The following is a 25,350-nucleotide window of genomic DNA, read 5'->3' as shown; positions in this document are numbered from 1 at the left end:
GACCCTCCTCCCTCCTCCTAACCTCCACCATCCCCCTTTCCTCCTACCTCCATTCCCCTCACATCCCTCCTCCAAACCTCCTCCCTCCATCCCCCTTCCTCACATCCCTTCATCCCCCTCACATCCCTCCTCCTAGCCTCCTCCCTCCACCCCCTTTACATCCCTCCCCCTAACTTTCTCCCTCCATCCCCCTTTCTCCTCCCTCCATCCTCCTTCACATTCCTCCTCCTAACCTCCTTCCCCCTTTCCTCCTCTCTCCATCCGTTCATATCCCTTCTCCCCTCCTCCCTCTATGCCCCTTCCACACATTCCTCTTCCTCCCTCCACCCACCCTTTCCTCCTTCCTCTGTCCCCCTTCCACATTCTTCCTCTGCCTAGCCTAGTTCCTCTATGTCCACTTTCACATCCCTCCTCCTAAACTTCTCCTTCTATCCCCCTTTCCACATCTCTCCTCCTCTTAATCTCCACCATCCATTTCCCTTTCACATTTTTCCATCCAGCCTCCTTTCCACATCCTTCTTTTTCCACCCCCTCTATCCATACCCTTCCTGTTCTATCCCCCTTTCCAGATCTTCTCCTCAACATCCTGTTTTCCACACCCTCCTTCCTCCATTCCTCTTTCTTCCCTCCCTTCTCTTTCCCACCTTCCCTTCTCTCCTCTATCAGTTTCCAATTCTCTCCCCATGTTTCTCCAATCAGCCATCCCCCTTTTCACTTTCTTTCCTGATAGGTCTCTTTTCTTTCCACCTCCCCATCTGTCACAACCCCTTTCCTCCTATTCCTTTGACCCTCTGTCTACCCTCTCACCTTCTCTGCTAGTCTTTTCTCCCTGCCCCACTTCATACTCACAGGTCCAAATTCAGAGGTGATATGTAACTTAGATTCCATTACACTAATTTAGACTCCTGTAGACATTGGTATATGTAACTTTAAGTGTGTGTGTGTGGGGGGGGTATCTACATGAGCATAAAGGAGTCTTGCTGTATGAAAGGGGTTGCCAGTACAAAAAGTTTGAGAACTACTGAATTACAGCAACCCCGCAGGCTGCTTTTACATACTACAGCAGAGGTGGGCAAACTACGGCCCGCAGGCCACATCCGACTCGCAGGACCGTCCTGCCCGGCCCCTGAGCTCCTGGCCGGGGAGGCTAGCCCCCGGCCCCTCCCCTGCTATTCCCCCTCCCCTGCAGCCACGCCGCCGCATGGGCAGCGCTCTGGACCGCAGGGTTGCGCACTCCTGCAGAGCAGCGCAGCAGCGTGTCTGGCTCTGGCCAGACGGCGCAGCTGCCAGACATGCTGCTCTGAGCGGCATGGTAAGGGGGCCGGGGCCATGGGGTTGGATAAGGGGCAGAGGTTTGGGGGGGGTGGTCAGAGGACGGGGAAGGGGGGGGTTGGATAGGCGTGAGGTCCTGGGGGGCCTGTCAAGGGGCAGGGGTGTGGATAAGGGTTGGGGGGGCAGTCAGGGGACTATGAGAAGGGGGGTTGGATGGGGGTGGGGTCCTGGGAGGGGGCAGTTAGGGGACAAGGAGCGGCGGGGGTTGGATGGGTCAGGGTTCTGAGGGGGGCAGTCAGGAGGCGGGAAGTGGCAGGGGGCGGATGGGGGCGGGGGCCAGGCTGTTTGTGGAGCCACAGCCTTTGCTACCCGGCCCTCCAGACAGTTTTGCAACCCCAATGTGGCCCTCAGGCCAAAAAGTTTGCCCACCCCTGTACTACAGCCTCATGAAACTATTAGCTGATCCACAGTTTAGAACAAATGGAGCCCTTTGCACTTGGCTACTGCTCCTCTCCCCAAGGTGCACTTTCACCTGTCTCACCAGGGCTGGCTCCAGGCACCAGCCCAGCAAGCAGGTGCTTGGGGCGGCCAAGGAGAAGGGGCGGCACGTCGGAGTGTTCGGCGGCGGGTCCCTCTCGGAGGGAAGCACCTGCTGCCGAATTCCCGCCGAAGAAGAAAGCGGGAAAAACAGTTGAATCAACTGACTGTATACAATGTTATTGTGCTATAAAATATGTCAAGTAAGGTGTTTTATGAAAGCTTGTAATGTAATTTCCCCATTGTTTATGTTAGTCATATCTCCTCTACAGGAGTTCCATACAGTAACTCCTCACTTAACGTTGTAGTTATGTTCCTGAAAAATGTGACTTTATGTGAAACAATGTTAAGCGATTCCAATCTCCCCATAAGAATTAATGTAAATGGGGGGGGGGGCCTAGGTTCCAGGGAAATTTTTTTTGCCAGACAAAAGACATTATATACATATACAGTATAAGTTTTAAACAATTTTAAACAAACAGTTTAATATTGTACACAGCAATGATGATTGTGAAGCTTGGTTGAGGTGGTGGAGTAAGAGGGCGGAATATTTCCCAGGGAATGCCTTGCTGTTAAATGATGAACTAGCACTCAGCTGAGCCCTCAAGGGTTAATATGCTATTGTTAATGTAGCCTCACACTCTACAAGGCAGCCTGGCCTGAGGCAGGAGGGAGGAAACACAACAGATGCAGGGCAGTAGCTGCAAACACTTCCCTGCAAAAACTGAACATGATGATGAGCCCACACTATCCAGCTGGAGCGCACCACTCCCTCCTCCTGACAGCACATGATGGCTGCACTGGTGCTGACTTTCCAAAGTGCTGCGGAGTGCGTGCATGAGTGAGAGAGATGTGCATTGCCCCTTTAAGTACGCTGACCCCACTTCAAGTATGTTGCCCTTTTAAGCAGATCAGCCAGTTCAGACAGGAAGCAACAGCTTCCAGCAAGCTCCCTCCTTTCTGTCCCTGAGCCCTGTCCCCCTCCTCTGCTTTGTGGAGAGGGGGTATGGAGCGAGGGGGGGGTGTATCCTGATATCAGCACCCCTTTCCCCTCCTCCCCCAGCAAGCAGGAAGCTCCAGGGAGCAGCTCCAAGGCAGAGGGCAGGGCAGGAGCAGGATGGCAGTGGGGGGAGGGACAGCTGAAGTGCTGCTGGGCAGCTGCAGAGCCACATACCTTACAGGGGATACCTTACCCCCCCCCCCCCCCCCCCCTCCCCCCCACACGGAGGAGCTACTCTTCCAGAGAATCCTGCAAGCAGTGGACAAAGCAGGCAGCTGCCAAATGACATTATAAGGGAGCATTGCGCAACTTTAAACAAGATTGTTCCCTAACAGATCAGCAACAAAACAATGTTAACCGGGACAACATTAAGTGAGGAGTTATTGTACAATCCTACAATAACACATAAACAATTGCATTTTTAATGCTATGGATCGCAAAAGTATTAAACTTAATTCAATACAGTTTACCCAGTATATTGCAGAAGACTGCTCCCCTGTCACAGCAGCACCACTCAGGTTTGGTGTGTCTGCCCCTCTGCAGATATAGACAGAGAGGAAAGGGGGCAAATTAGATTGGCATTGCAACCTAGCACACGTAGTCACAGTGCCACTCAGATTTGGTGTATCTGCCCCACCGTCTCTGTGACCCAGGGACCCCTTGGTGTGAATTGCCAGAGGGCATAAGGAGTACTTAGGGGTTTAAGGGATCCCCTGGGTCTGCTAATGTGCTAAAGGTGGCATGTGAAGTCTCTACTGACAACCAGTATCACATTGGTCATCCTAATCATTGCAAGATGTATGTACACATAATATTTAAGAAGGTATGTATCTATACTGAAAACTATGTTCTGAAGGTGTGAGTTAGGACAGGACAGATTGCCAGACAGTGATAAATGAGTTCTGTTTAGGCAGATAAATACTTCTGTCTCTGGCTGATCATTGTGTATTTTATGCCTTACAATGTGACTAGTTGCATTACTAAGCCTGATGCTAATGAAGATTGTGAATTCATGTGAGAGAAGACCAGCAGGGGGAAAAAAACAGCGAGGGGAGTCATCTTGTTTATGAATAAAACAATGAATTTTGGGAGTATAACTGGGGGTACTGAGGTACACCCTGGATCCTTCACCAAGGAGACAAACTTTTGTAAGGATTATTCAATGGAGTATAGGGGTTTGTGTTTTAATGCCTCTCAATTTTCACTTCAACCTCCAGATGTGAGTAATTAAAGTTAAGAAAAGATGCATTAAACTTTAAAAATCATCCTGAAAGACGGTGTCACTGAGTTTGGCAAGGACAAATTTCACGTTGATGGTAATGTGCTTTTCTGTACTGTATGCAGCAAGGCTGTAGATTACGTTTGAAGGCAGACAGTTGTAGAACACATGGAAAGCGCTAATCATAAACTGAATGAAAAGAAATGAAAACAAGAGGCTGAAACAGCAAGGCCATCAACAACAGTAAAGAAACAATGCACTGTGACTGGATCATTCCAGCTTTTTTGTGAATTAAAGAAATTTTTTTTTCTGAAAATACAGAATACATAGAAATACAGTAGTTGGTATATGTAAAAATACAAATTGCAATTTATTATTTTTATTTTATTATAGTGATTGATGGCCCTGGTAGGCTTCAAACTTGCTTAAAATTTGTAAATATATCAATAAAACATTGTGTTTCACCGATGCCTATATATATTGAGGCTAGGGAAACTAAAGTTCTGCATTTCATTTTAATCACAGAAAAACATGGATTTCTTTTTAAAATCAGAAAATTTTGGGTTTTTTTACCATAGAAAACTAGGATCCCTGCTTATAAATTTATTTTACATGTAACCATTAATTTCCGATACTTTGACTTGCTACTTCTGGAAACTCTGTCTACACTTGTTTTCACAACAAACAGATAAGTGTCATGTGTTAAACAGAGCGGGTATCTGAAGTGGAACTGGTAAGCTAGGGTGTGTTGCTTCTTTGGGTGAAGCAGATCTATGAATTCTGGGTGTCCAGCAGAACAGGGACTAGTCTGTCCAGGGGGAGGCTGGAGGGCTGAAGTGCCTGCAGTGCCCATGGAGATGGGGAGCTGACCCCTGCCAGCAGGTGTAGACAACACTAAGGGCAGGTGGTAGCGAGGTGCCTCAGCCTTGGGGATAAGGTGACCAGATGGCCCAATTTTATAGGGACAGTCCTGATATTTGGGGCTTTTTTTTATATGGGCTCCTATTACTCCCCACCCCCTGTCCTGATTTTTCACACTTGCTGTCTGGTCACCCTACTTGGGGACCCCAGGAAGCGTTGCAGTCCCCAGGGAGGGAAGGATTTGCCAACCAGGAGCAGAACTGCGGACACCTGGGCCAGGTCGCAACGCCCAGAGCAGGACCCAGCCCCCCAGGACCGGAGCCGCCCCCGGAGGGGAGGGAGATGGGACGGGTCGTCTCCCTCGCGGAGCGACCCCCCGCACCTCTGCTCTGTGGGTTGGTACCACGGAGCCTTACACCCCCCGCTAGCGCGGCGCCTCCCCTCCCAGCAGCAGAGACTCCCAGCGCGCGGCCAGGCCGCTGGCAGATGTAGGGCCCCGGCTTCACTGGGCCTTTGTCACGTGACCCTGCCCTCTCCCCGCCTCTTTATCATGTTGCCCGCTCCCATCTCCCTCTCTCCGTCCGCGGCGCGAGCCTCTCGTCACGATGCCGGATTCTTTCTGGCGCGCGCCCAGGTGAGTGATTCCGGAAGCGGAAGTGTATGGGGTGGATTCCAGTTCCGGTTCCGGCGGCGCTGGTGCTGTTACTGCGGGGGAGACCGGCAACCACCTTTTCCTTCGCCTCCTCCCGCCGCTTCCCCTTCCCAGCCCCTCCCCGGCCCCGCCATGTACCCCGTGTTCCAAAGCACCAGCCGCGACTTCACCTTCGGGCCCTGGAGACTCAACGCCGCCCGGACCCACATCATGAAATCGGCCCAGGCCGAGAGGTGGGGTCGCGGGGCGGGGGGTCGTGGCCGGTGACTCCGTTTCCAGGCCGCATGGATGGGCGGCGGGCGGGGGTTACAGACCAGGCTCGGGTTTCACTGATCGGGTCCTCCCTGGATGGTGGCCGGGGGCTGCCTGTGCCCGCTCAGCGGCTCCGGTCGGGCTGGGGAGCGACTCTGACAGATCCGCGTTGTAAACCTGGGCTCAGGCTCTGGTTTGAGCCCAAATCCCTCTGCTGTCCACACACAGGGAGAGAGCTCTCCCGTTGGCATAATTATACCACTCCCAACAGGGGCGGTAGCTATGTCGGGGGCAGAGCGTCTCCTGAGGACATAGTGCTGTCCACGCTGGCGCTTTTGTTGGTGAAACTTACGTCAGTCATCGGTGTGGATTTTGTTTGTTTTTTTACACCACTGACTGACAAAAGTGCTAATGTAGACATAGCCTGAGTCCCCAAGCATGGGTCCTACAGACCTGGGTTTGCAATGCGGTGTAGGCATATCATTCCTGAGCAAGAGTTGAGTTTCTGCTAAGGTAATCTAAAGATGCACTGCAGAAAGAACTACTATTAAAAACAAAAAACCCCAATAAATGTAAGTCCCAAACGGCCATCTGGTGGGATCAAGAGTTTCTTTTGCATCCTTTGTGTGATACTGTGGAACATCTTTTGGTTTGAGAGGCAGGGATGTTTTTGCTTTCCTCTTCCTAAGGTATTCAGGACTCTTGTGGACTCCTCAACTCAGGTTTTCTTATAAATGGACCACTCACCTGTTCACATGTGGCAACAATTTCTGTTTCTATAAAGCGATGGGGGAAACTGCTTCCTTCAGACCTGACTAAAGTTTGTTTGAAACCCGAACATTAAAGTAAATATAAATATTTCAGATACTAAAAGTAAAGTCTGAGCTTGTTTAGCAGCAACCGTCTTTGATAGTTTGATATCTCTGGATCTATGGTAAATTAAATCTGTCAGACTTACTTCAGCTCTTCAGTCTCTTGCCAATATGTGACTTTCAGTTTGTGTTGCATTTATTTTTGTGTGATTCATTTGTTTGTCATAAACTCATTTCTTAAAAAGCTCTTTTATATAAGACTGTGTCATATTGAAAAATGTTTTTTTTTTTTTTTTGTGAAGTCCTGAATGGATTATCTTATTTAATTGCATTTTGTAGCAAAGTGTATAGCAAATGCAGGCAGATGAAATCATAAGGTTTGAACACTATTTATCATATGACTAGGGCTCTTAGGTACTAAAGCCGGAACCCATTGTGCAGGGCACTGTACAAATGCAATGCACTTCTACTCTGAAAAGTGACTGCAAAAATGGCACCTTGCTCATTCTATCTGCTCCTGATGTGTCTTAAGTTATAGCTGCTTGCTTTAGTGACTAAAATAACTTTTACTGCATTTTTCACCTGATAGCTCTGCACAATGATTACAATTACAGAAGAGAGAGAGAGATGGATTCCTGTCTTTCTAATCCTTTTGTCTGCAGAGCAGATTCACCAGAGATGATAGTAGCTTGTCAGCTTGAGCGCTTCAATGTAGACACTTACTAAGTGACAGTTGGGGTTCTCCAGCCACTGTAGTAAAGCTGAAAGGCCGTAATGATGTCGATGGAAGAATTCTTCTGTTGATCTAGCACTGTCTACACAGGGACTTAGATTAGTGCCAATGTTCCTCATGGTACATTGGCCACTAGTAGGGGAGAGAATCTAATTTTAGTCTATATTTCCCACTCAGTCTTTGGCATGTCTGCTGAGACTACCCCAAAAGAGTGCCAATTGTTTGCAATGTAGATGCTTATTTTTCTCTCATTGAGAGATTAACTCCTCATAGATAACCGAATACCTGCTAGATAATGAAAACTTCCATCAATTACCAATCAGAGCAGGTTTAGAACTGCCAACCTAAAGGTGAAAGGTTGCCTCTCACTGTACTGATCCTCTGAGCCATTCGTTTCTTCAACTGAAGCTATATTTTTAAATGGGCAGACTGTGCATCTTTATCTTGCTCTAAAGTAATACTTTGTGGTAAGTAGTAGTAAGGCTATGTCTACACTTAAAATGCTTCAGCGGCACAGTTGAGCGCTTCAATGTAGACACTTATTAAGGTGACAGGAGGGGTTCTCCAGCCACTGTAGTAAAACTGAAAGGCGGTAGTGATGTCGATGGAAGAATTCTTCCGTTGATCTAGCACTGTCTACACAGGGACTTAGATCAGCTTAAATACGTTGCTCAGGGGTGATGATCTAATTAGGCCGATCAAATTTTCTAGAGTAGACTAGCCACAGCTGTCTACCTCTGAACTTCTCCATGTTTAAGAGATCTTCTGACACTGTTGAGGAAGAGAGGAGACTATTGGAATATTTTGTAGTGTGAAGGGAAAATGATCATTCAAATTAAACTATGCTTGTGGGCACAGTTACAAAGTCTTGCAAATGTAGATTGCAACCTTATTGATTTAACCTCTTTGTCCGCATGCAGATTAGCTGATGAATTGCACATGCCTTCCCTCCCAGAAATGATGTTTGGAGACAACATCCTAAGAATTCAGCATGATTATGGCTTTGGAATTGAGTTCAATGCAACAGATGCTTTAAAATGTGTAAATAACTATCAAGGTATGATTAAAGTGGCCTGTGCAGAGGAATGGCAAGAGAGCAGGTGAGCACTGCAGTATTACCACAATACCAGGGTGAGCACTAATGTGATGGGAGGTGGAGTTTTATGTGGTGGCTAATACAGGAGACTGGCAGCCAAGGCTCTGTCACTTACTGTGTGGTCTTGAAAGTCACTTAAGCTTTCTGTGCTTCAGTCTCCCCATCCGCAAAACTGGGATAGTTATATCTGCCTGCTTCTCAGGAGTATTGTGGTTTACTTAACACTTGTAAAGGACTTGGGTTTGATTCTGCTTCCATTTTAGTCAATAGAAAAATTCCTGTTGTGATTTGAATGTTGCAAGATCATGCATAGCACCTTTCACCTTAAGATGTCAAAGGGCAAGTACAAAATGTTGCTACTGGAGGTTCCTTTTTGTAGTGCATTTAGTCTTGATACAGAATTCTACTGTATATTTATCAGGTTGTTAGCAGTGATGCTGGCAGTATATGAAGCGAGGCACAGAAGCATCAAAACTGTCCGAATGCCTAAGATGAAGTGGAGTATCGGTTTAATATCAGATACATTCTGCCAGCAGAATCCTTGGGTTGAGCAGGCAAACTTAAACTGTACAACACTTGACAACATTAAACTAAAGACTTCTGTCTAAAATCATATGAACGAAGCACTTATGCTATGGGAGTTGATGCTTGGAATGGTCATAAAAAATTACTAGATAAACATGGATATTGTCAATGAGAAGCAGTACTGTATAGATGTGGCCTGACACTAGAGTCTTTGCACAGGCAAAACCGCTATTTCCAGGAAGTTTTGGCTGTTTAAGGACATCAGTGTTGGGACCAGGGTATATGTCTCTTGTATGTGGTATTGTAATGTTAATCACTTATTACAAAGTGTGGTGTTTTCTCTTCCTTTATTGAGGACTGAGGCTGAACACACGAAAGAAGTCGTTAAACCATATGATTGGACCTATACGACAGACTACAAAGGAACACTATTAGGAGATACTGTAAAGTTAAAAGTGAGTCTTTTTTCATTAAATGCTCATTGCATCACATTGTGTATAGACTTATTGAAAAACAAAGCACGCCTTCCAAAATAAGGTTGCATAGTTTTGAAGAGATCTGCTTTCAAAGTATAATTGGGGTTTATGGAGTCTTCCGTATTTTTTTTTTTTTTTTTTTTTTTAAGCAAATCACAGTTCACTTTGAGTAATTTAATGTTGAGGTTTTTTTAAAATTTCTGAATTATATATAAAAATACCCCCAAAGTCCCTTGTATTTGGAATATAAGGCTGTGTGTGTGGGTTCTTGATGCTTATTGGGTTGCCACTGAAGTCCTGAACTCCCCAGATACATGAGGACTGAAGGTCTCCTGTAATTCTGTGGTACCCTAAGCATGCAGCGTGCCAGTTGGCTGTGATGCTGTACTCCAGATTTGGCTGTTAATCAGTGGTGCTGTGTTTACATACAGTAATAACTCATTTGTGACAACCTCTCCCAATCGTAAGTAACCATTTTAAAGTAGCCCTGAAATATCCAGTGCATCTGCTTGATATTAGCAATTAAAAAAAAAAAAAAATCCTCAACCCCCTACCTCTACTAGGCAGATAAATTCTAGTTAATCCCCTAGCATTACTATAGTTATTTAAAAACCCCCAAGCTCTTGGGTCCCTTTGGAATGAATTGTGCTATATAAATATAAAACTTCTCTTGTTGGCCAAATGGCACTTAGCCGGTACCTTTTCAGAGAGGGTAAGAATGATAGCTTTGAGCGTGTTTATAGAATGAGAGGTCCTGGGAAGTGAGAAAGATACCCAAGTTTTCTGTGCAGTTAAGGAGGAGAAGCATTTTTTATTATCTGTCTATAAAAGATCTTGGTGTTCCATATAAATTATAGAAGCTTACAATATTTATAACCAAAATACTATTCAGAAATATCTATTAATATATGTCTGGTCTGGCTCACGATTATGACTGCCAACCTCAGGGCAGACTGACAAAAACAGGACACATATCCTAAAATGGTGGTGTGTTTTATAAATAGGTTTCACCAAGCCAGTGACAAATATGAACTCCTGGATCACTATACCAGTCTTACAATGGAGTCACAGACAATCCCCTTGGACTCTTCAGTCTATCTTGCCATCCAGGCAAGCTGGACTTAATGATAAATGGTCATTTACACCAAAAATCACAAAATATTCAGATTGCTTTCAGTCCCAAGAGGCCAGTCATTTACCGCAGATGGATTAGTACCCTAGATCTTACACCAAAGACAATGCATGTAGCCAATCCTGTAAAAACTATCTAAAAGTTTTTTTAAAATTAGTTAGTTACAGGTTAAAGCAAGGAAACATATATGCACAAATGAGTTGCAATAAAAATCCCAAGAGTGACAGAGTTGTGATCTGTTAATTCAAAACAGGGCTTTGGAGTGGAGCCCGGAGCTAGAGCGCGGAGCAGTGGAGCTGCAGGTTTTTGCCTGGAACTGGAGCAGAGCCGGAGCACAGCTCCAAAGCCCTGGTTCAAAATGTCTTTCAGGGCAGATCCAGAGGTAACCCCTGGTGATCTCTGGCTTCAGTTTAGAGTCTCTGACCTTGTGAGAGTTCAAACAGCAAAGAGATGGAAAGTTTTCATGTGTCTTTGGGCTTAACTTCATGTATAAGTGCTACAGCGGCGCAGCTGCAGCGCTTTAGTGAAGACGCTACTGCATCGACAGGAGAGCTTTGCCCATTGGCATAGTTACTTCCTGAGAGACAGTAGCTGTGTCAGTGGGAGAAGCTCTCCCACCAACATAGTGCCATCTACATGGGGGGTTGGGTCCGTATCACTGCATCGCTCAGGGGTTTGGATTGCTAAAGCTATACCATTATAGGTCTGTAGTGTACACCTGGCCTTTGTTTTATTTCCTTCGTTTGGCCTGCAAGTCCATTGAATGACCTTCCTTGCATATGGCATTTCCAAGATGTGATAGGGCCATTCACCAGTCCTTTGTATTGCGATGTTCCTTGATGGCCCATCTGATTTTGATAGTTCTTCTGGACAGGCTGGGGGGATCACTCTTCCCATCTGAGTTCACAAGATTAGAGCAAACATTTTCAAAGTTATAAAGCAAAACTTACATATTTCCTGATAGCTTGGAATGCAGACATTACAAATATGATGAATTCATGCAGTAACTTACAAACAATCTATAGAATCTAAACACTAAATACATTCTTATAAGACTAATACCTATTTTGAGCAACACTAACACATAAATGAGCTGGTCTGGTCTCCAGCTATGAGTTTGTCAGTTCTTAGCTAATGCCTGCAGTCTTGGCAAGAGCTGGCACCTGGCCGGCCAGCATCACAATACACTCAGTACTTCCCTGACTGTTTGAAATCTAGAACTCAGTCAAAACTGTTTGCAGCTACTTTTTTTTTTCAAGTGAAATTTAGCAAAACCCATACTCAGCCTGCCCCAATCTGCAAGATGACAGCTCATGGGAAATCCCAAACTTTGGGTTTCTTGTCTTGTTTGGCCATGTTCCCTTTGGAATTTTTAGCTTTTAGCAATTTTTTTCTATGAGAAGCTCAGAGACCTTTGGCTGAGCACCACAGAAGTAAGGCTGTATTAAAACAGGGAGTTGCAGAGTCCAGGGTTTTCAGCAGAAGACATAGTCTGCGGATATCTTATGCCAAATTATGTTAGCGAGACAAGGTGGCTGAGGTAATATCTTTTATTAGAACAACTTCTGTTGGTGAGAAGAAGAGCTCTGTGTAAGCTTGAAAACTTGTCTCTCTCACCAAGAGAAATTGGTCCAGTAAAATTATTTGGTCCAGTAAAAGTAATTACCTCACCCACCTTGTCTCGCTAATATCCTGGGACCGACACTGCTACAACAACACTGCCAAATTATGCTAACTATTCTTAAACTTAATTTTCCTAGGTTGTTCCTACAACTGATCACATCGATACAGAGAAATTGAAAGCCCGGGAACAGATTATGTTTTTTGAAGAAGTTCTGCTGTTTGAAGATGAGCTTCATGATCATGGTGTTTCAAGTCTGAGTGTAAAAATAGTGAGTTTAATCACTTCCTATGTACGTATTCTCTCTCGCCCCCCTCCCCCCCCAAAAAAATCTTCTCTTGAGTTGAAGTTAAAGTAAAGTAAAAAGCAGACCTAATGTATTGTTATAGGTTTAGTTAAAACCCATTAAATTGATGAGTTGAACAGCAGGCCTTCTTTCAGGTTAAATGTAAGACAATTGTGGCCTCCAAGACAAAGGCACACCCAAGGTCACACAGGCGTTCTAAAGACTTTGGTGGAGGTTTTTTTTAACTAAGACCTTGGCTACACTCGGGAATTCACAGCGCTGCCACGGCAGCGCTGTGAAGCGTAAGTGTAGTCGTGCCACCAGCGCTGCGAGAGAGCTCTCGCAGCGCTGTATGTACTCCACCTTTCCGAGGGGAGTAACTTGCAGCGCTGCGAGCGAGCGTGCAGCACTGCAGGCTCTGATTATACTCTCCGAAGAGAGAGAGAGAGAGTGGTGAGCAGACATAGCCTGCTGTGGCCCTGCGACATGCTGAGAGGAGAGGTTTTGGGTCAGAGTACTGGCTGAAAGTTTGGTTTTGTGAGCAAAGAAACAGTCTCCTTTTTTGTTTTTGTGGGGTTTTTTTGTTTTGTTTTTTTTGTTCCTCCTGCATTTGAAGAAACAGGACTTTGTACATTCTTTGTAAATAAACAAAAATACCAGACTCCATCATGAGTGTTTTCTCCCAACGGGAACAACCCACAGGTCCCTGAACTTTCACAAGCTGTTTGGGTCCAAAGTGGTAATAGTGCAATAAACTAAAATTTAAAAATTCCTTCAGTGTAAATAATCAAGGTGGTTTTAGTGTTACAGGTAGGGAACATTTGTAAAGGGGATTTACCGTGACTCTGTCCCTCTATAATAACAGCTTGCTTCTGCAGTTTCTCACCTGGTTCACAAGGGGAGTTGAGGATTAATTGGCTGAAATTTGTAAAGCACTTTGTGAATGCTGTAGAAGCGTGTTGAAACAGCCCACTTCCTTCCCTGACGAGCCAAGGGATGCACCCCAGCCACGTACTCATTTGCTGCTGACTTGGTGTACCCGAGCCCACTTATCCACTGACACTTTAAAAACTCTTGCACCCCCATCTGGGTCTATGCTGGTTATGTGACATGTATGTATCTCTTCACCCTTGCAACCGATACCTGTAATCCCTCATAAATCAAGCCTGACCCCAGATGTACAGTACCTTCCCTCTTAACTTGTGTATATTTAATTTTAAACATTAACTTTAATAAAAATTTTAAAACCTGTTATTACTATCAACATCCTAGTGTTCATTCTTTTGTTACAAAATCCTGGGAGCCCCTTAAATAAATAGGACAGGATCTGTCCCCATTGCCTGGGTTCGAGGGGTGTGTCTATACTGCAGTTGGTGGTGTGCTTCCCAGCCTGGGTAGAGAGAGACACACTTGCCCGCTAAAAACAACAGTATGGCGATGGCAGCATGGGCAGTGGCTTGGGCTAGCCACTAGAGTACATACCCAGAGGGCTGGGTGTGACTGTACTTGTGTGGCTAGCTCAAACTGCTGTCCATGTCACTGCGGCCACACTGCTATTTTTAGCATGCTAATATAAACCGAGCTAGTGCATGTCTCTCTACTGCTGGGAAGCACGCTTGCAACTGCAGTGTTGAATTACCATTGGGGGTGAGGCCTGTCTTACGTGATGGCCTGGATCATAATATCGAGGAGTTATGTCTGTTTAGGAGACATTTAATGCCCCAACTGGCCAATATATTTAAAATGTAAGGTTTTTTGTATTTCATTCTAAAAACATAATCTTGTAGAAGAAAAGGATATTGGTATCCGAGGTTACAAGGAACAGTCTTTTCCCCTGTCACTGCACTAGGCAGGGCAGGATCATTATAAATGTTATGTAACAATCTGTTGAATGATATTGTACATTGGTATTTTCTCAGATCTTTTGAGGCAGCTATAGCAGATCATCAGGCACAGACCTTGACTGCACCATTTAAAGATCACTGCCTCCTATTCAGTTGTGCAGCTCCAGTGGAACTTGTACTTTTCACAAGACCATGGCTTGGAACAGTCCAAGTGCTACTAGCACTAGTGGTTCTGAACTTCTTGGCTAAATAGCTGCGTATTTTACAGTAAAATGTCATAATGTGTTAAATTAAACATCTTGGTATTTTGCAGAGAGTAATGCCTTCCAGCTTCTTTGTGTTGTTGAGGTTTTTCTTGCGAGTTGATGGTGTACTTATCAGGATGAATGATACAAGACTTTACCATGAGGTAAACACTTAATATCCCTGATGTCTGTTTCATGTTCCACTTGGCAGAATATGGCCCGTACAGTGTTACTGTCGTTGTATGCAGTGGTGTTGTATCAGTGTCCGTCCCAGGATATTAGAGAGACCAAGTGGGTGAGGTAATATCTTTTATTGGACCAACTTATCTTGGTGAGAGAGACAAGCTTTTGAGCTTACACAGAGCTCTTCTGCAGGCCTGGAAAACTAATTCAGAGTGTTACAGCTAAAATGAGTAAGTTTCCCAGACCTGCAGAAGAGCTCTATGTGAGCTTAAATGCTTCTCTCTCTCTCACCAACAGAAGTTGATATGATGAAAGATATCACCTCACCCACCTTGTTTCTCTTGTGTTACTTTCTGTCCGAAGAATTGCAGAAGTCACAGCAATGTTGGCTGATGTTGGGTTAGGGAAAGTAGAGGCTAGCTGAACTGAACTTCGAATTTATTATTTTATGTATGTTTATTATGGTAATGCCCAACGACCCACTAAGAATGGAGCCCCATTGTGCTAGGCACTGTACAAACACAGAGTAGCAGACAGTCCTTGACCTGAAGAGCTTACAGTCTAAACAGACAAGACAGACAAAGGGTAAGGGAAAGCAATAGAACATACAAAGTGAATAATATGATCTTGTTCTCTATGCTAATTGCTCCCAACTTCTAGGCATCTCCTGTTGGCTTGTTGTGGCTCCCAGCAGCATTTACATATCTGATTATAGAACTGAGTCAGAATTCCTAGTTCTCTCTCTGACTCATGCTATGATTTTGGGGAAGTTGGTTTTCCTCTGTTTTAGTTTCCCATCTCTAAAATGTGGATAACTTACCGAATAAATGATATGGAATCTTTATTACTGTCTGTAAAGCACTTTGAGATGCTTGGATAGTACGTGCTTTAGAGGTCTCTTTCCTTTACTACTCTGTTAAACCAGGTAGAAAGCTATATGACTACCGGGACTGGCTAGCTGTTGCTGCAAAGGGTATTGGTTATATGTGTACTGCTCTGTACAGGACATAATTCAGCATTATTTTGTGCAGCCATTTGAGTCACATGCACATAGTGACTGGCTCCATGGCAGGCAGATCATTTTGGAATAAAAGACAGCCTTCTGTGGAAGTCAAAATCCACTGTACTGTAGCTCCAAATTGAGAAATTGCCTTGAAGTCTGAATTTTCTGCTTCTCAAGCCATACAGCTCCTCAGACCTGTAACCATGCATTTGGAGGAGAAGGGAATTTGCGATGGGGAGGCACCTGAGGCATCTAAATTTGACCCCTTCCTCAGTATTTAAAAGTGGGCTTCCATATTCTGCTGCTTCTTCCCTGTCTCTGTTGTTGAAAAATATCCTGTTGCCTTGTTGCTCTATGGCTGACTTCTGGAGAGTGCAATTTTTGTGATGCTGTTGCCAGACCAAGGTGCAAGAAACTCCTAAGATTGCACTTGAGCCCAAGAATCCCATGAAACGAGATCAGGGCACTTCTGGGATGAACATGATGTATTGTTTGTTCCTCCCTTCAATGCCATTGATGATGCCAATAATTGGGCTTCACCTGAGCAAAGATTAACAAATATATTAAATCATAGTTCTTGTTTTGCAGATAAATGACTGCTAGGAGCTAGATTGAAATTGCTAAACTTCATTTTTTTCCCCACAGTAAACTTAAATCCTAGTCTCTACACTGAAAAATCTTTAGCCAACAAAATCCAGATGTATTCAAATTGTTTATTTACAAAGTTCAGTTCATGGAATACTAGAGAATATATGTTTTGTAACTGTTTTGCCTGTTTTCTCTCTTATTAGGCTGACAAGCCCTACATGATACGGGAATACACATCTAAAGAAAGCAAAATTTCAAGCTTAACGGTAATGCATTTTAAACATGTTTTCCATGTATACTAGCTTCAGTGTCTTCTGTCTAGTGTAGAAAGTGCCATATCAGGTCAGAGCTCTGTTTGTTTAGCCTGGACCTGAAGAGAGGCAAAACTCCTGACCATTGTGCAATGCTATTTGGAGGAAGATTGATTCTTGGCCCTTGTCGATATTCAGTGCATAAGGTGACACATGGTACTAGATTACTCTTCATCTTTGTTTGAATAGTTATAAATGTTAGGCTATTGGTAGAATTATTCATCCACAATTTAAGACCTCTTGATCTCCTGTGGCAATTAATTCTGCAGGCTAGTGGTTGCCTACACTGCTAGCAATATTTGAGGTCTATTTACTAGCATAGACTGATGCAGACTGGCTGATGCAAATGCTATAATTGGCCTTTAAGACCATAGGCCTTTCAATTTTATGCTACTAAAGTGCATTTGTACAATAGTATAAGCGTTTAGAGAGAGCTGCAAGACCTAGTTGTTAGAGGTAGGAACTAAGAGTCGGGACTACTGAGTTCTATTCTTGACTCCACCACTGACTCACTGTGTGACCTAGGACAAATCACTTAATGTCTCTCGGCCTCATTTTCCCCATCTGTAAAATGAGGCTAATGCTGCACTAACTTCTGGGGCTTTGTTTGTAAAACATTGGATATCCGTAAAAGTAAGGGATTATGCTATAAGAATGACCCTTTTTTTATTCAGCATATGGTATATGATCCCTGCATATCTGAATTAAATCTGTTTAGTGACAGAATCTAAGTTTGTGTTGTAGAGTCCACATAGCTAGCAGAGTGAGCTGGATGCTGTTCTGCCACATGCTTCAAAATGATCATCTAAGCTACATAATCTTTATTGCTGGTTATGATAAAGGGACAGAGCACAAATGGATTTCCCTAGTTGAGTTTGCAAAGCTACCTGTTCGAAAAAAAATCAGCTTTTGACTTGTAAATTGGGAACATCAGATCTAAAAATCATTCAGAGAAAGTAGTATGAACCCCAGCATGTTACATTAAGAGCCAGTTTCAAAATTCAACAGCACTGTGCTTTGCTAAAAGCCTTACAGGTTGCAGTGTGGGCTGCATTCCCGCAACTTTTGAGTAATCTTCTAGATGAAGTTACTTTATAAGGCTTGAAGTCAGTGTTCTCAGAATAACTCTCCAAACGTCTGTAAGTAATAAGGCAGTTTAGTCTCTGGAAGCACCTATAGAGAAGAGAGAGTTTGTAAAATGCCTCTTTCATTGAATTGTCTGGTTTTAATTTAAGATGCTTGAATGAAATACTTCTAAACGCTTAGAATTAGTGCATTTCTGCTCTGAAAATGCAGAGTTTTTTGGTAGTTTCATTTACTGAACAGATTGATTCCCTGTGTGTATTCAGAATTCTATCTGCTGACTTCAGTGTCTAAAACTTTTACTGGTAGCTGTATTGGGCTCTTCAGAGCTAAGAGGAAGTGCATTGACATTATCAACAGAATTGTTGATGTGCTAGTCTGTTACACCTGAGCTACTCCATTGAAGATGTTGGAGTCATTGGGAGACATTAAACATGGGACTCCACAATACCATTCTCAGCCACTCTTTGGAGCAGAAATTCAATTTAAAAATACAATCAGTTAAAAAAGTGAAATGTAGTTTTGAATACCCCACACTTGCCCCTGACTGTCCCTGCCAGTTTTTCTGGTCTTACGGTTATATTTTTCTATTAAATGTTTTTGTTCTGAAAGACTCACACAGAGAAGGAAAACTGAGTGTACACAACATGCAGTTAAATCCATAAAGTACATTGAATGAATAGCTGTCTGATCTTGTGTGTTTTAACTGTAGTCAGTGAATATTTCATACAGGTGGGAGTTTAAGTTGACTGGTTCCCTTTAAACTTTGCTTTGAAAATCTTCCTTTGTCTCTTGATTTATTTCTAACTAAAATATTTGCTCCTTAGCATGTTCCACCCTCCCTGTTCACGGAGCCTAATGAGATCTCTCAGTATTTACCTGTAAAGGAGACTGTTTGTGAGAAGCTAGAATTCCCAGAGAAGTTGGATCCTGAGCCTACAGCCTCATCAGAAAGCACATGCATGGAATCTAAATAAATGTGACTTTATGTGGACTTGAAATGGGCCCTCTTCTGGAGATCATATGATCACTTGACCATTACCACTGGGGTAGTTTCACTATTTATGGGCTAAAGATCATTTGTTTGGCTAATTTTTCTGTAGCCTTAAGGGGGCAAAAAGCTCATTTCAAACAGGTTTCACTAATGTATATATTGTCCCTTTTTTTTTTTTTTTTAATTATTATTATTTCAAACCTGTGTTTGGAATTAATGATAGACTGGTAACAGACAGGAGAATTGCCTTGGAGAATAAACCCCTCCCATGAATAGCTGTTTTTGTTCTGTTTTGAGCATTTGGCAGTTATATTGCCTAAACCCTCAACCACTAGCACCCTGGATCAAGAATTTTGGCTCTTGGTACCGAGAAGCTAGTGTAATTCACAAAACTGAGCAGCTTTTATTATCTCTGTAGAATTCTTCTACAATAAAAGGTTTTGTTCCCTATGATGTATATGATGATTGACCTTCTGTTGTACATTAGAAATTTTGCTTGGCTCCCCTTGGTGTAAGATAATATACAAATTAGGTAATTTCTCTGAATTTTAATCCCAGACATTTTATTGGAGGATATTTATTCTTCCCTCATGAATAGCTTTAAAAAGTTAGCAATGTGCAAAGCATTACAATTTCAGACACATTATAAAGATATCACCTTGTTTGGGAGCCATTAACTCAGAGCAGGGAAATGGCTTGAAGTTAACAGAGGCCCACACAATGGTAAATTTATCAAGTACCAATTCACCTGATATCTAGTGAGGCTGGACTGTCTGACAACACTAATCTGACTCTTACTTGGATTAGGTGTGCTGCTAATGTAGTATCTAGTCATTAAAATGCATTGTACTGCATTGACTTCCCGGCCAGCACCCCATTTAGTTGGTTGTGGCCTGACAATCAAACTGCTAAGTCCCAGGTATTTCAATTCCTAAAGGTTGAGGTATTGGTTTTTGGAGACTGAAGTTTCCCTAGCTTTAAAGGGACGCTGTCAAATATGCTAGGCCTGAAATTTAGGTTTTATTTCTTAAATCCTAATAGATTAAAAGTGTATTTGTGTGTATATTCATGATTCTGTTCCAACACAATTTACACTTTTGTGGATTTAAACATTTACCCTATGTAGTCGTAAAACCTAAACACATCAATGTGATTATAGCATGAAAACCAAGAACCTAAACTGACCAATCTGGTTTCATGCCCATATTGAATGAAGTGCAAGAATTAAATGCAGGTGATGACAAAAAGTAAATCTTAAGTGTTAAACTGACTTAATATTCCACGATGGTGGCAATAATTCAGATGAGGGAAGAAAACTTTTAATCTTATTAAGAAATGTATATATTCTAATTCTTCTCCACATCAAAATATGCAATTTAGAGTTGACGGATAGTGATAAGATGTTTTACAAAAAATTAAGAAAACCATTGAGACTTAAAAGAATGAAAGCTGTTTTGGTTTAAGATGACACTGAATTTTAGAGAAAGCTCCTGCCATGATAGTGATGGCAGGTGTCTTTCTGAAGATTGGCTTCACAAGTGCAGTGAGGCAGTATGGTCTAATGGAGTGGGCATCGGGCTGAAAGGCAGGAACTCCTAAGCAGTGGTCCTGGCTCTACCACAGATTCACTGTATAACTATGCGTAAGTCACGTAACCTTTCTGTGCCTCTGTTTCCCATCTATAAAATGGGGGTAATACATTCCTACCTCACTGGATTTGTGAGGATTAATTTGTAAAGTATTATATCAGTGCAAAGTATTCCTGAATACACCTGCAGCCTTACATTTGGAAAAGACTAGCATGCAACACAGACATATTAAACGGTTTACTATCAGTTTGATTCAACTAGAGAAGAGGACTGAGTTTAAAATATAACTAACTACTCAAAGAGCTAGCTAATTTCCAGGTAGATGTTACCCAGGGACATCTAGAGTGTGGGATGACTGAATATGTGGCCACTGAGAGGCAGGTAAACCCCCATATGCAAAAATCCCAATTTATTCTTTCTCCAGCACCAGGCCCCAGCTACCTCCAAGCTTCTTCTCCCTACACTTGGTTCCTAGTCAAGCCCCCCATATCTAGATAAACAGAGTGAATCTGGCAGGGAAGGAATTTGACATGGAAGCAGGCACAGTAAATTAATTTGGGGAAACACATTTAGGTCTCATTCAGTGAGGGGGAAAAGAAGGCAAAGGACGGGAACAACAGCGAGCAAAGAGGGAGGGCCATTGTGCGGGTAAGTAAATCTTACTGCATCCTTTATTTAAGGCATACACCATTTTAGATGCCTCTTAAGAGGCTTAAAAAAATCAGACATTTTGGAGTCGTGGTTGGTAGTGATGGAGAGGAGAGTTCGGATGCTGATAACATAAGGAAACATACCTGTGTGCTGGCTAAAAATACTATGGTTCAGGTTTGGTCAGTGATAATGTTCAGCTCCATCACACTGAGGCAGGATGGAGGAGAACAATCCACATATTCCATGTCTAGTATTGAGAAGGGGTGTATTGCATGTTTAGCATATATTGTGTGTTATAGCCCTTCCATTACTGCTTCTAGTGTTTTTGTGATCTGTTTAAAATGGAGCTGTGGAGTTCGCACTTATCTCTGAATATGTACACATCTGATATCCATCTTTTTTGACTACCATGCATTTAAATGGAACGTGCACCTTGGAGACATCACAGGATCCTATTAGAAAGTTATACTTCCCTGCAAAATAAAATGCAGTATGGGGTGTTTTTTCTTGTCACTCTAAATGTGTTATGTTGTGTAAATACACAAAAGGCTGTGAAATCAGTGTATTGGATGCTGCTCAGATACAAGCTTTCCAGAGGAAAGAAGCCAGTGCCAGTCTTATGTGATGTGCACAGGTTGTATGCCTCAGAGGGATGGGAGAAGTGCTTCTCTGGCAGTTTTGTGGTCAGTTTAATATGTGATGGTCTATATTTGTAGTTGTCTATCACTAAATAAAATGTATGCAACATTTTATAGTTCTGTCTAAGTCTGAGTTTTATTAGAAAAATAAACATAAAAGGAATGACAGTATACTTGGATGATGTATATTAGACCTTTTTCAGATACTTATATCTCATGATACACCACTTTAGATATGAAAACAAATAGGGCAGCATTTCCCAAAGTGCTGCTATGTAGGGAGGTGAACCCAAAGGCCTAACTGGAGGGGCAAGAAAGATGTATAAACTAAGATGGCTAGACCTCTAACAGCCCATGGTGGGTTGAAGGCAGGATGTGATTGGTTTAATTTTTCTAAAGCAGTTGTGTGGGTTCAGGTTTGAAAAGTTTGGGAAGTACTGTATTAGAGGATAACTTTGAGGTGATGAACACTCCTGGCTTCCTTAGAAGTCAGTCTGAGCTGGAATTCTTAGCACGTCTCTTTCCACTCTCCAAGAACTGATGCAAATTGTGTATACATGTTGAAATTTAAAACTCACTTTAGCGCTAAATATTCAGGGATAACACTGTGAAACCAAAGCAGTCTAAAGAATCACAGTACTGCATCTCTCAGTGAATCTTGGAAAAAATTAGGGCTGTCAAACAGTTAAAAAAATTAATCATGAGATTAAAAGAAATCGTGATTAATCGCAGTGTTAATATTAGAATATAATTTATTTAAATATTTGTGGATTTTTCTACATTTTCAAATATATTGACTTCAATTACAACAGAATACAAAGTGCACAGTGCTCATTATTTTTTATTACAAATATTTGCACTGTAAAAAACATAAAAGAAATAGTATTTTTCTGTTACTCTCATAGTGAAATCTCTTTATGGCGAAAGTGCAATTTACAAATGTAGATTTTTTTTTTTTACATAACTGCACTCAAAAACAAAATAATGTAAAACTTTAAAGCCTACAAGTCCACTCAGTCCTACTTCTTGTTCCGCCAATCGCGAAGACAGACAAGTTTGTTTACATCAATGTCACCTGAAAGTGAGAACAGGCATGTTTAGCATATGTTTAGCATATCTGGCACGTAAATACTTTGCAATGCCGGCCGCAAAAGTTCCATATGAACACCTGTTCTCACTTTCGGATGACGTAAATAAGTGGGCAGCATTATTGCCCATAAATGTAAACAAACTTGTTTGTCTTAGTGATTGGCTCAACAAAAAGTAGAACTGAGTGGACTTATTGGCTCTAAAGTTTTACATTGTTTTGTTTTTGAGTGCAGTTATGTAACAAAAAATCTACTTTTGTAAGTTGCACTTTCAGAATAAAGAGATTGCACTACAGTACTTGTATGAGGTGAATAGAAAAATACTGTTTTTCTTTTTTGCAAATATTTCTAATCACAAATAATATAAAGTGAGCACTGTACACTTTGTATTCTGTGTTGTAACTGAAATCAATATATTTGAAAATGTTAAAAAAAATCCAAAAATATTTATAATTTTAAATTGGTATTCTATTATTGTTTAACAGTGTGATTAAAACTGTGATTAATCACGATAAATTTTTTTAATTGAGTTAATTTGTTTTGAGTTAATTGCCTGAGTTACCTACTGCAATTAGTTAACAGGCCTAAAAAAAAAAAAAATCCAAACAAAACAAGACAAAACACTGCCTGTTTACTGCGGGCTTCATGTCTGAAGAAAATTACTGGATGGTAATTAAATAAAAAAAACAAACAAGAAACAAAGTCCATGAGGGTTCTGAAAAAGCTATGCAGACAGTATTGAAGATACATTTCTTGCTTTACGTGTCTATGGATGTGCTTTCATGTCTGTGCAGATCATTAATGTTTGAAGCTAGTTTGTCTGGCGCAGTGTTGTCACTTATACATGCCCTGTTTTGTTGCCCTGGTTGAATTTCCCAATGCCATAAACCAATTTTTAGAATGGGTGGAATGTCCAATGAGCTATTTGAAGAATGAGTCCAGAGGCTTGGAATATGTTATAATTGTTTAAAAAATGAAAAATGAATGTTTTCATCATAATATACCTATATTTACTGTGCAAAAACTAATCTGCACTTCCAAGAGAGTAATCTTATTTATTTCCATCCAGAGCTATGAAGAAATTGCTCATTGCACGAGTGTTTTGGTTGGTTCTTAAACTGATGTTAGTACAGACCATAAAGAAATTTATTTGGTGTAATTGAAGTTATTAAATGCTTCAAGACATGATATTTTTAAGACATGTATGTTTTAAAATACACCTCTACCTTGATATAACGCTGTCTTCAGGAGCCAAAAAATCTTACCGTATTATAGGTGAAACCACGTTATATCAAACTTGTTTTGATCTGCCGGAATATGCAGTCCCCCTCCCCACCCCCGGAGTGCTGCTTTACCGTGTTATATCCGAATTTGTGTTATATCGGGTCGTGTTATATCGGGGTAGAGGTATAGTGCAACTTGACATTTTCAAAGTTTAGCATTGTGGAATATTCTTAACGGAATTTACAATTCTGAATTGAAAATGTTTCAAAATGCATTGTTTGCAAAACAGGAGAGAGCAGGTTTATTTTGAAAGCATGTATATTACTGTTCTTGTATTAATAGCTTACAGCATACTTAGTAACTAAGTGCCTGATCTTGCGCTCTTGAAATCAATGGAAATTTTATGATTGACTTCAGTGGATGCAGGAGCTAGCCCTATGTGTTACCAAGATCTTTTGCATACTAGGGCCTGATCCTGCAAACACTTCTGCACATCTATATGCATAATGAATAGTGCATAAAGCATGTACTAAAAAATTTGCTGGAGCAGGCCAAAAAGGCAACTATGGTTGCTTATGGTCTCAATGTTTCAAGTCTTCAATAATCTTGCTATATAAATAATTGATATTCTGGAAGCCCGATAAACAACCTTCTTAAGCATTAGCTAAATAAAAGAGGAAAGCAAATATGTACCCAAAGAAAGTAGTGAAGAAATGATTAACAGAACACTGGCTTTTGGAGTTTTTTAAAGTTGGGTAGAAATAAGACACTATATACAATGGTGGTTTTTAAACAATAGTGGGTCAGGGAGAAAACTAAAAAAGATGAATATGCTCCATTTTAAGAAAAACAATAAAATAGAAGTTGCCCTTATATAGGCACTTGGCATGCTATTTATATTATTTTGTAGTAATAGATCACCTTAAATATGACTGAAGTAATGTCAGCGGACCCTTTTGCGCAGCAGAATGACTTAAGAAACGTTGCCAAATCCAAGCATTCAAAAATCATGATGCTGGCACCCCAAAACAGTGAGATTGGCTTTAAAAATACCATATTTAAAATAATAAATGTTTGCTGTTTTTTTCATTTGTGTTCTGTTTTTTGAGCCTTTGGATTAGACTTCGGTCCTATTCCCCAGCATTTCTCCACAATGCTGATGTCTAGAAACTTTTTAAATGAAAGTTTAGATTCTCTCAATTCTGGGAGTTGGGGCTTTAGGGAAAGCACCAAATAGTGGGAGATTTGCCATAAAATCATGAGCTGGTAATGCTGTGTTGGAGGCTGCTCTGATTGGCACTGTGAGTGTGTAAAAAGGACCAGCATGCCACAAGTGAAGGCTGATGCCTCGCTACTAGCTGCCTTGGCATAGGAGCCAAGTGCCACTGAGGGCTGGCAACACCTTTCAGCAGAAAGGCCAATACACACTACAGCT

General features: G+C 42.1%; 1 protein-coding gene across 2 annotated transcripts; it reads left to right on the top strand.

The window, feature by feature from the left end:
• Window positions 1-5,573: 5,573 nt before the first annotated feature.
• Window positions 5,574-19,756, top strand: TIPRL (TOR signaling pathway regulator). Of its 2 annotated transcripts, none has more exons than XM_024203569.3 (7): window positions 5,574-5,774; window positions 8,259-8,438; window positions 9,315-9,414; window positions 12,328-12,459; window positions 14,632-14,727; window positions 16,541-16,603; window positions 18,559-19,756. In XM_024203569.3, exons 1-7 carry the CDS (start codon window positions 5,674-5,676, stop codon window positions 18,706-18,708), a joined length of 822 nt encoding a protein of 273 aa, XP_024059337.1. In that variant the 5' UTR covers window positions 5,574-5,673; the 3' UTR covers window positions 18,709-19,756. The 2 variants fall into 2 exon arrangements, with proteins under 2 accessions (XP_024059337.1, XP_024059338.1); XM_024203570.3 differs by lacking the exon at window positions 5,574-5,774 and adding an exon at window positions 6,164-6,638.
• Window positions 19,757-25,350: the final 5,594 nt, after the last annotated feature.

Source organism: Terrapene carolina, unplaced genomic scaffold (genome assembly GCF_002925995.2).
Source record: "Terrapene carolina triunguis isolate 2854851 unplaced genomic scaffold, T_m_triunguis-2.0 Scaffold558, whole genome shotgun sequence".
Lineage (NCBI taxonomy): Eukaryota > Metazoa > Chordata > Testudines > Emydidae > Terrapene > Terrapene triunguis.
The sequence above is the reverse complement of the archived record's forward strand: the minus strand, read 5'-3'. Positions and strand labels throughout refer to the sequence as shown.